Raw genomic sequence first — 12312 nt, forward strand, 5'->3', positions numbered from 1 at the left:
GCATAAGTTCGAAGAAGCTACATCCGTGGTTAAAAGTAGCGCCAATTTATCACAACGATTACTTTTATTACATTGTACATATAATTATTTTGAAATAACTGCTCACCTTATCCTAACTGATTTAATAAGTATTTTGGTACTTCTATTTTTTCTGGTAGGCGTCAACATTAGCTCCAAACGTTCCTTTTTCACTGTATGAAATGTATCAATAAATGTCAGCTTGGATTGCCTGAGCATCCAACCATCATTCCCTTGGTGTGTATTTTTTGCAGTATTGAAGAAGAAAATAATTTACGTTCGTTTGAGCGTAGCGAATTAGAACGTAAAATAAAATTGTCTTTAGCTACAATGCAAACGTCTTGTCTTAAATTGAAATGACGAAATGACGATATGTCTTCCCATGTGTTTGATTCCGGTTTGTACTTTGTGATGAAGGAAACATGATGATCCTTTTCACAGAGCACTACCTGTAGTTGAGGAAGGCAATAACCCGGGACGCGTATCAAACGCTGACTTAGTTTAAAACATCTCCGGCACTCAGCACACGGTTCAGAAACCAATGCGTACATTTCATCATCATTTCCAAGAAATAATTGCTTGAAATATCTCGTCTCATTGAAAGGCAATGGCATCCAATCGTTAGAGTATGGATTATAGCTCACCATTCGGCATCCATGTGACTGGTTTGCGGCGTTTGCATGCCAGGACTCTGGGCAGTGAGATGCAATCTGTATACCATAGATTTTACCATGACACGGGACAAGGTAGCTATCACCGAAATAAAATGGCATCTTTCCTAAGCTATACCACCGGTCCTCCTGAGGAAAAAAACACTGAATATCTTGACCTGTATATAAACTAAACGCTATTAAAACATGAGTGGCAAGCGACTTTCTAGGGGGGATAGAAAGATAATTGTAGTTTCTAGATCCAATTAAGTTCACAGCGTCAGCCACAAGAGCCAAACACTCTTCGCTGTCATTCACGAGGTCATTTGTCTGGATGTCACTGCACTGCATAGAAAGTCACGCGACACATAAACCAGTCGAACGTGACGAAATAACTCGGCGAAATATTTCTTTCGCTTGCTTTTGTCATGATTAATCCATGCTAGGATGATCTTGAACACATCTTCTTCGGCGGTAACATTTATTTCGTCACTTGAAATCCACATTTGGACTTGTTTGCTCGACATATTCAGAATTTCTTCGCGGCTGGCTGCGCATACGGTGCTGAAATTGGCATGGATGAATTTTGTGGTCTTGGAAAAAAGTTCTCTGCATTGATATGTTTCGGAAAAGTAGTAAAAAGAAATGCAATTTGAAGTGTTCAGCTTCTGCAGTAAAAATCCCTCAGCGAAAGATTTTATGTTTTGAAGGAATAAATAATCGGCAATAACGATCAGGTCTCGAGCATTGTCCTCGGTCACTATCTGAACATTATCGGTGTAGATAAACTCCAGTGTATTTCCCACCACAGACTCGGAAAACATCTCCAGCCGAACAACTCCTTCTTTAAACTCTTTCATGTCGCTGTTCAGCAGCTTTGTGAAGAAAGGACTTGCCTCTGAAAGAACTTGTCTGTGAGCTTTGAATTGTTTGCCATCTTCGACTACCAAAATAACATCGCAAGGCTGATCGAGTGTGTCTTTCGGCATAAAGACTTCACTGGAAACTTCTTTGCTTTGAGTAGCACGCTCAACACTGTCTGCAGGTAGCAAGGTTGCCATCTTAATGCCAAAACGATCTTCGTTTAGTTCCCAAAAATAAATCTTAGCTTGTGATGGCGTTTATATCGTTGCTACCACACGGCGCTGAGAGCGGAAACCACACGGATAAATTTCAAGTGGTACTTAAAGCCGTATTGAAGGACCATTTCCTATAGCTAGATGTTTGAAAATGAGTTTTGATTGGCAGAAAAATGATAATTTTTTTTATAATATGGAGCTTTTTAACATATCAAAGGTGCGTTAGGGTCATTGAATCTTAATATTGAAGGCGCGAAATTGTGGCCTTAAGGCCTTAAAAATAACTCAACAGGTATTGATTTGAATGTTCTTTTCGATTTTTATCCTAGAGTATCTACTCATTGAATACCTGTGAGCGGCGTTGCGGAAAACAGAAGTTCAACTTGTGAAATTCAATCAAAGGGCTTTTGAGCCAGCTTATTTATGTAATGGCTAATTTTGCATTGTCTTCTTGTACTTAATAAAATATTGGTACAGTTGGACGCTGCTTTTGTAAACCATGCTAAAAGAAGAAGTAACAGCACAGGCAGCCCAAGCGATGGCTTCGTTAATTATTTGCAACAGTCGTTGTCGGTTTGACTCAAGCGATCGATAAAATATGCCCCATAAATCGATGGATTTGAGATCTTTCGTTCCTTAATTACAATAAACTGTAAGCCAGATAAATAAAGGTCACTTACCTATTGTTGATTGTGTGTTATTATTCGATGCAATTTTTTCTTCCTTTTCATTGGCCGATAGCCCACGACGTGATCTACCGATAACTGCCTACAAATAATGGTCTGCTCGTGCGCATTAGCGTCTGACAGTGATTTTGCTACAAATAATATTCTGCTCATGCGTAGTTGTGTCCACTTCCGAGAAAAATGGCAGCTAGTTTTTCAGAGATGAAGAAGGGCGGTTGGATTTGTCTACTAGGTCCGAAAAAACAGCGAAGCTACAAAGAAGGCAATGGAATTTCCTCTTATTGTATTTCGGCAATATCTGAAAGAAAGAGAATTGGATGAAGACCAGCTCGTATTATGAAAGGCGAAGTTACGCTTTCGTCTGCATTAATTTAGCAAGATATAGTGCGGTTTCCACGCAGTTCCTGAAGGTACTTTGTGCGAAACAAATTCAGTGATCAATTATTTGCCGAAGCCGAAGTTGAAGTAAGCGGGAACTGCAGGGGCTGTATTTTTGTCACTGGTATTATTGATTGCCTGTCTGTGTTCAGTGACAAGTTTCCGAAAAGTATGTTTAGTTTCTTCTTCATATTGTTTATTACGGTTCACTTATGTCCAGGATTGAACGCACCTACAATAAGTGGACATATCTCATTTTTTTTTAAGATTGAATTGAGCGGCGTCACGCAAAAAGCAAATTCCGCAGCAAGCAAGGTCGCGGCGTACACGGCACAATAAAGGACCATCGACATCAATAATTAAAGGCGTCAAATGGACTCCACTTATCTTAGATTGCTGTAAAAAAAATATACAACGGCGGGGGCAGCTTTAATGACAACTACTTCTAGAAAATAAAATTTCAAATGTGAACCAAATGATTGCCTTCAAGTCATCGAGTCCAAATCTTTTAAGTTTTGTTTTTTAAATATAAATCACGGCGTAGCTTTTAGCTATACAGGCTAAATAAACTCTGCCTCCGAAACTGCCTTTGTTAAATCTTGGGATAGAGAGAAGTTCGTCAAAGGTCCCGGTGTACAGTTGGTAGGATGCATACGAGTAACTGAAATATGAATATTGGCGCCACGAGTCCTTTGAGCAGTATGAGGCGAATTCCTAGAACTAACATTACTTCCTGGAGCTAGTCGATAGCATCAGAAGTTATTAGGTTAAAGACGAGACAGTTTAATTTGTTGGTATCGATTAATTATCTTGGAAAGCAGTCTATATCCTGGGTTCGAGACCTTGGGTTCTAGTCTCGATAAAGTTTGAGAAAAAAGTCGTCAGTACAAAATATATAAGGATCGTGGGCGAAAACTTCTACAAACGACCGGAAATAGGCCTACTATCTTAGCCAGGGTCGAACCTACACTTTCGGACACTAACAGCAATGCATAAACCGTTAGGCTACAACGCCTCACCCAATGTATATAGTTCATGGTGAATTTCCACCCTAGTTACACACTGGGCAGCATCTGATTTGTCCTCATATCAATATTAGGGCGACGAAGTTAACTGAAACTCCGCCGTTGTCGCTGATTGTCAGTGTCTTCATTCAGATGCGACCTTTGTGAGGTGGGTGTCCAGGAAACAAATACGGATTCCTGTTCGCTGGCTACCAGCTTGGTCACAAGATGAAGCATTTGCGTTGTCTTCTCTTCTTTAGACAGGCTTGTTTTTCTGTTGTCTTTCAAGGTGATGAAGGCAAGACGCGCGAAGATTGGGCGGAAGGGGAGGTCGTTTCCCGCGTGTCCTCTTTCTCCTTATCATTATCGAGGAGTCCTTTGAAAATCCTCATTGAACAAGAGTTAATTACAGGACCCACGCTTGTCAGAGGTATTTCAGTTTTCTGACTCCATTCATTTTTAACTCGGAAAATTCCGAGTTTTGGTGAGTGGGCCCGATTTCACTCCTTCCCTCCTTCACTCCTTCCCTCCTTCACTCGATTCCTGTAAACATTTTAATTGAATTAATTAATTAATATCAAATTGAATTAATCAATTAATCTTGTGAAGCGGGTAGGGGGTTGGCTAAAATGCGAACTTTATCCGTGTTACTTTATATGAAGTACACAAAGGCTATATATTTGTTTCTGAAAACCAAATGTTCTCCTTGTGGTATGCATTCTTCCAGGCGTAGACCCAAGCACACGGAATTTTGTGCTGAACGCATGCGCATATATGAAGTACACAAAGACGATATATTTTCACCAAATCTTACTGAGAACTGGTTAAAATTCAACAAAATTTGGGGTTCGATTTATCGCCGAGTATTTCCGAAAAAAAATTAGATGGTACTAGAAAAGAGTGCAATTTGAATGAAATAATCATCTATAAGCCGAGCGGTCATCAACAAACGAAAATTAACAAGCGTTTGTATTTATTCTTGGTCATTACCTTTTATTTTAGTGGCGGCTCCTTAAAAGCCATTTGGTTTAATGAAGCAACGTTAGGAATGAAGTTTTTATTCGTCTTTTCTTCGCTATTTAGGCTGGAACTCGTCCTCCACCAGCTCGCACTGGAATATTATTTGTTTTGTTTGCGTATGAGATCGTCTTTTGAACTGACGAGGGAATTCGAAATCCCGCATGTCGTAAACAATGTCCTCGCAATCTCTTCTACAATAATTATTTCTGCCTGAGACTGTTTCTGTTCCTTTCCTTCGGTTCCTTTCTTTAAGTTTAGTTAATTTGCAGAGTCACTGCTAACGTGACTTTTCAAGAGAAGAAGGGTCAAGAAGGAATCGATCTATTTGACTAGCTGTCGCGACACCAAAAACTGGCCAATCAGAAGCGGTCGTTCTCACGCGCTTGGTAAACATTGTAACACGATCTGACAGAAATCGGCTGCATGTAATATTTTTGTTCAAAAGCGAAAACTTAAAAATACCACGACTTCTCTGCTAAAAGAAACCACTTCAGAAGAGTTTGATTGAATTGAGGATACTCGACAAAAACTGGTAACAGCACATGTTTCGTTTTGGTGACATTTAAAGTTCACCCGCTTGACCTGCTTGATCTTTTCGCTGGCGAATTGCGACGAACTGAAGATTCACTGAATCATCAGGAATCATCCCGTATTCTCTGGCAATTTTGCAGTTGTTCTGAACTGTTTCTACCTCGGCAACAACTTTCAACTTGAACGTTTCGTGATAAAACCAGTAGCTTTTGGCATGATGATCGATAACTGCTTAATTCTTCTGAAGAATGCGTGATTGTTTGAGATTGGATTCTGAACTCAGGTGAATGTTTTGTCACGCTTGTGTACGGTTCTATTCAGTAAATTCATTCTTTGTCAGTGATTTGTTGTTTTTCAATTACATAGTTGTAATTTAGCGATATGTTGATTCGCTGCATGTGGACTGTTTCATAGCTTGAAGGAAAAATTGGGTCTAGCTTATAGCTGAGTGATTTGGGTTTATTTTTTGTCAGTTTAACTGGTTCCAAAAACTAAAAGTCTAGGGTTTCGGCTAATAGCCGAATAAATACGGTACATGCATGCTTTACTACCAGCCGAAATATTGTATTAATGTCAGTTTTCTTGAAATAGACCAAAACTTATTTTTTCTAATGATATTATTATTTTGCCTAACCTTCAAAAACAAAAAGGAAAAATAAAAAGAAAGAAAACAATTTGCAACCGATGGGAACTCTATCACTTGCCCTTTCGGCCTGCTCTCGATGAGCAGCTAGATGACAATGAAACTAAGTGAAGTGAACTGAATTGTGGAAAGTTAAGCATCATTTGTTTTAGCAAATCTCTATTTGTCAGTTTGTTGTTTTCGATTCTTGTTTCATAATAAATTTTCCGAGTTTAGTGGCTCGTAGCCACTTTGAATAGTTATTGTCAGAGTCATAGCATTTGAGCTCTCTCCGGTACGCAACTGGTCGGCTGACCCAAAAAATGTTTGCCCCTTTGACCAGAACATACAGCCTGTTACCAACTGAAAGGAGTTTGGGAATCGACCAAGAATATAAGCCAAACTTTGAAGTAAGCTGCCACTCATTTGTTGTTTCAATGAACACTTCACATCGCCAGGCTTCAGGCAAGCTTCCCGTGAGATTAGCGCCATCAGCAATGAAAATTTTCCGTTTGCCACAGTACCGATAGCAGAGCTCCTTGCGATTTGAATATCAGCTACTTTGTCCCACTTGTTTTTGCGAAGGTCATACCTGACAACATCTGTAAGGTAAGTGTGACGCGCGCCTTTCTACACCACCAATCAAATAAATAAAATTGTCCTTGGCTACAATGCAGACATCTTGCCTTAAATTCATGTGATCAAATGATGTTATGTCTTCCCAAGAGTTTAATTCGGGTTTGTACTTCGTGATAAAGGAAACATGTTTTTCCTTTTCACAGAACTGTATTTCTGTGTCGGGAGTGTTGCACATGCCCGGTCGCAGTCCATGTACTCACACGGTTCAGATACCAAAGCGTACATTTCATCTTCATTTGCAACAAATATTTGCTTTAAGTCTCTGTCCTCTTTGCATGGTAATGACATCCAGTTGTTAGTGTATAGATTATAACTAACTATTTGGCATCGGTGGCACCGAGATGCAGTCTGTTTACCGTAGATTTTACTGTGACAAGGGGTAAAATTACTATCCACAAAAGAAAATGGCATCTTGCCTAAACTGCACCACTGGTCCTCACAAAGAGAATAGCACTGAATTTGATGACCCTTTAATGGACTACAGGCCACTATAACAGTGATCTCAAGCCACTTTCTAGGGGTGACATGGAGATTGTCGTAGTTTTTAGACTCAATCAATCTTATAGCTTCCTCCACAAGATTCAAACAGTCCTCATTGTCATTCACAAGGTCATTTGTCGCGATATAACTGCGTAAAACTGAAGTCAAGCGATAAACCAATCGTACTTGACGAAATAACTCAGGGAAAAATTCCTTTCGCTTACTTTTGTCATGATCAATCCATGCTAGAATGATGTTGAACACATCTGCTTCGGCGGTAACATTTATTTCATCACTTGAAATCCACATTTGGACTTCTTTATACTCGACATATTAAAGACCTGTTCGCGGTTGGCTTCGTATAAAGTGGTGAAATTTGCAAGGATGAATTGTTTGGTCTTTATAAAGTGGTGAAATTTGCAAGGATGAATTGTTTGGTCTTTGAAACAAGTTCTTCGCATTGATATCTTTCGGAAAAGTGGTAAGTGGAAATACAATTTGAAATGTTCAATTTCTGTAGCAAAACTTTCTCAGCGATATTTTTTAAGTTTAGAAGGAATAAATAATCCGCTACAATAATCAGGTCTTGGGCACTGTCTTCAGTCAATATCTGAACATTACCGGTGTATATAAACTCCAGTGTATTTCCCAAAACAGACTCGGAAAACATCTCCAGCCGAATAACTCCTTCTTTAGATTCTTTCATGTCGCTGCTCAGCAGCTTTTCGAAGAATGGACTTGCCTCTGAAAGAACTTGCCTGTGAGCTTTGATTTTTTTGCCATCTTCGACTACCAAAATAACGTCGCATGGCTGATCAAGTGTGTCTTTCGGCATAAAGACTTCACTGAAAACGTCTTTACTTGGAAAAGCATGCTCCGTAGCAGAATGAAACAAAGTTGGCATCTTTATGCCAAAATGATCTTTGCTCTCAAGTCAAAATGATCTGTGCTCACGCGTGCACATTGGAACTGGATCTGTCATCATGAACGTTGGTCATGCTCGGTCAGGCGCTTATATATCGACTAGATACTTTTAAATAGCGTCAGATGTTTAAACCTGGATAGCTTTCACAAACCTAGTGCCTTGAGAGAAAGAAATGCTTGCTACAATGCTTTGCAAAATTGTTGAGAAACTCCTTCAAAATTGTTGCCCTCTATTTCGTAACCCTTTAGTCCAGACTAATATAACAGATTCTTCTTCCTTTCCCCTCCCCATTCCAATTAGGACTGAAATCAAATATCTACCTTTCGATTGTCGATTTTTCCCGTTGAAATAAAACTCCACCACAATAACAACCAAGAGAAAGATCTTTGAAATATAGTACATAGGAACTGAGGTTTCCGCACAGCTAAATAACGTTTTACTGAAAAATTTCGCTTGCTTGCGTCATTCGCACCACTTAAAAAAAAGGCGCTTAAAACGGCCCGCGCAGGCGAAGAAATGCAACAATTGAGTCGATAAACGTTTCATTCAACTTTATTGAGATATTTAGAGCGAAATGTAGTTTAGATATGTAATTTCAAGAGCTTTATTTCAGTAGCCCTTATAGATTTCAAAATTTCTTTTGTTCGTCTCGTGTCAACAACAATAATTAACTACGAACACATAGGGTGGTCTGCCTGTGATGACAGTAGCCGCGTAAATATCTTATGTCAGCGGTATCTCGTAGTCGCTTGACACAGTAAATAACCATCTCAACACGTTAGCAATAAATGCATAACATAGCTGGACATAACAGCTAGGTAACAAGAACGTTTGCAATTCAATTAGACCACTTCGTTGTGAAATACGAATGCAGATTTGTAATCGGCTATATTATTGTCGTACACTTCTGTCAATATGCCCAATTCAGACAATGCCCAAAAACCTGATTTCCTAGCACAGTTTTCCTATACGTTGTCAGTCTCATGTAAAATAGTCCTTAAAAATAATCACATGTTATATGCAAACATCGCACACTGTTGCATTAAAATCAGAATGTTCTAACTGCAGATAGTACAGTAAATGTCTCCTAGACAATGCTTTGCAAAATTGTTGCCCTCTATTTCGTAACCCTTTAGTCCAGACTAATATAACAGATTCTTCTTCCAGTGTTGACCACTGGCCCCTTTCTCAAGTTAAAAGAGATAAATTCAAGTACATAATGAAGGATTTTTTTCCAAAAGAACATTCGATCACGCAGCAGTGGAAATTAACAGAACGTTTCGCTGTCCACCCCCATACCTAAAAAAGCGCACATGTTCGCTTTAGAAAAACGAAATGTAAATTGGAAGGACCAAGTATGATGAATACTGCTATTTCAGCTCCACCAGTAGACAACATGTACAAAACCATTAGGTTTATTTTGGCAGTTTCGGCCGAGCATCTGTACTATAACAATACGTTATACTACAACTTCAAGTAATACGTATTTATTCGATAAAACAGCTCCCTCGAATAAACGCCGCACTTTAGAGCAGAAATATCAATAAACGCGCCACTCTCGAATAAACGCCGCACCATGATGCGTTTATTCGAATAATAGACGCAAAAGGCAAATGCAGTAATAATCAAGTTTGAGCACAGTAACAATGTTTTAAGATACACATACACATGTCAATCAAAAACAAATTATTCTCCAACCTCATACCCAGGGTCTTTCTTCCAGGCAACGAGGTTAGTTATTTACAAAAGAAATTTTCCTAAAAGCAAAGGTTATTACACTTTATTCTGGTGGTAAGAAAAACGGCTCTCTAGAGCTAAGCCTGAGGGCACAAGCTATCAATGAGGCATTTCACGTAACACCCATGAAAAAAGAACACATCCAGAGAGGGAAATGAAGCAGCAGGCTTAGATAGCAGGTTTGAGATACATGCAGATTCCCTTGCCATGTGACGTGATCAGTTAATAAACGTTTCAGCTCACTGGAAAAAACACGAGTTCAAGACGGCACGTTTTTGTTTCGCGTCACGTAATGTGTCACGTCATCCGTTTTATCTTTTTGAGGCGAGCAGAAACACGACGTGCTCAGGTGCATCTTTCTCTCAAATTTCATCGGCTGCTCAAAAATAACGCTTGTCGCTGTCCGGTACGTATATAATATACGTGTAGACAAAAAAGTAACTTAAAACGCAATTCAGCGCATCCCAGACAGTTAAAAACATATTCAAAGGTTACACTTTATTTTGGTGATGAAAAATACAATTTGCGCTACGAAGCCAGAGAGCGCAAAAAATCAGTGAAAAAAAAAAACGAGAGACCGTTACAATATTGAACGCTTATTTGGGAAAAAACGGCTAAGGACGGCACTTCATCGAATTACCATGAGGTTCCTCAAGAGCCTTTGATTATATCTCGCCTCGCTTGTATGGGTAGGTACCTTAGTCTATAGCATCAGGAATTTTCGATGTTGACGATGTGTTCCCGGGTACGACTAATTTATACTCTTGGAACACAGTCTATACTGGTGTTTTTTTTTGTCTATTCTTCGGGTGCCACAGAGTTGTCTTTCGCACGCAGCTTCAGGTTTCGGTCAAGTTTCGCCAGTAAGGGGGACCTTAGTCTATAGTATGAGGAATTTAGGTTAGCTAGACAAGTTAATGTCTTGGTACGACTAATTTACACTCTCGGAACACAGTCTACACTCCGGGTGCCGGAGGTTTGTCTTACGCAGCTTCAGGTAAATTAAGTTTTAGTCAAGTTTGTCAGTGTCCCTTTCAAGGTTATTTCCTTTTTGCCCCCGGGTAGGGGAAAGCGCCGAACAGTCATACAAGCTGCATTGTTATTCGGATACAAGCATAATATGTGACATGTGCTAATCCCAATAGAGGTAACACTTTTCTACCTTTGGGATTCTCACTAAGCCTGAAGAGAAGTGAAATTTCTCAGTTAATTAATAAAAGACAGTGCCACGATAAGATTTGCGTATACTATGCTATAACTATGAGGGAACACACACACTGATCAACAAAATAGTTATAACCCGTCATAAAATAAAAGAAAGGCATAAATTCATTGTCAATAAACCGTAATAAATGGTTTTTATGTGATTTTCTTCCAAGTAACACTGTCAACTTGAAAACGTCGGCCCGACGTTTCCAAGTTTGTAGCCAGTTTCGTCCATAGCCACACCCCATTTTAACAATTTTTACGACTAGGACAGTACGTATTAGCAAGGCCAGGCCACTATTAGTGGATTTCCAATAAAACAACTTCATTGGATTTGCATGTAGGACTTAATCTTCGAAACATTGCCCTTCTAACGCTTATTATGCTAAGCCCGGATTTTTCCGGGTTTCGGAGGAATGGCCATTCAACCAATTGTGACGTCACCAATTTAGATTTAGATTCTTGAGATGTGCGCCATAGTAAAATGACTAAAATATTGTTCATTTTTACGTGGAAATTTTATCCAAAATTTACTGCAGTGTCAGAAAGGTATTTCTAGCAAAGTTTAGAGAAATTTAGCAACGAAGCGCCCAAAAAAAAATAAAAACGTGTTTTTTGGAGTAATTTCAGCCTATTAAGGGTTATTGTTTTAACTAAAACTCGACTCAAGGTCGTGATCATGATGATTTTAAAAAGGCAAGGAAGATGGACTGCATTGTTTATGTGCCACAGGAGCAGACCAAGGAGAGCACACCAACTTTAATAGTCGGAAATGGGGGTACCTTCCCACACCTTGGAAAATTCCACAATCTATGTTTACTTTGAAAGTTGAGGCTCGTATATTTACTGGAAATTGGGGGTGGGGTGACAGTCCCTCAGCCTTCCCACTCAATGAGCTTGTGTTAGTTTTTAACAAAGTTCAAAGGTCTCTGCAAGACACTCCAAATTCACGCCATACTGCATCCTTGCTAAAGAGGATCCTTAACGTGGAGGAGGGGGTATAAATCTCATTTTCCCAGCCCAAATCCAAGTTCCGAGCCTACTGTTTTCCCACTATTCAAATTCCCAGTCCCAGTTCTATTGTTTTTTTTTTTGTCTGTGATTTCCACTAGCTACCAGTGACCAAATCCCAGTCCCAGGGACCCAAATCCCATTTTTTTCTTCAATGAAAACTTGCCCAAATCCCAGTTCCCATTTAACCACTTCAGGCCCCTTAAAAAGACCTCGCTAGACTACTGGGTCTTGTCAGTTGAAGAGTTGGGCACGAAAAAAATGGCAAGTGTTGTGAGCTCCATACCAGAGTATATTAGGTCCACTAGTATGACCCTGCCATATGA

The 12312-nt window shown here is 39.5% G+C and overlaps 1 protein-coding gene and 1 pseudogene across 1 annotated transcript; both read right to left on the reverse strand.

Annotated features, from left to right (window-relative positions):
• Positions 1 to 215: 215 nt before the first annotated feature.
• Positions 216 to 1794, reverse strand: LOC144633525 (kelch-like protein 2; annotated as a pseudogene).
• A 5713-nt stretch (positions 1795 to 7507) lies between these two features.
• LOC144633526 (kelch-like protein 40) lies at positions 7508 to 8011 on the reverse strand. The gene has a single exon (XM_078492375.1). The coding sequence runs from the start codon at positions 8009 to 8011 to the stop codon at positions 7508 to 7510; it is 504 nt and encodes a 167-aa protein (XP_078348501.1).
• Between the last annotated feature and the right edge of the window lie 4301 nt (positions 8012 to 12312).

The sequence above is a fragment of the Oculina patagonica genome, chromosome 12 (genome assembly GCF_052425735.1).
Source record: "Oculina patagonica isolate OP01 chromosome 12, crgOcupat, whole genome shotgun sequence".
In the NCBI taxonomy this organism is placed as follows: domain Eukaryota; kingdom Metazoa; phylum Cnidaria; class Anthozoa; order Scleractinia; family Oculinidae; genus Oculina; species Oculina patagonica.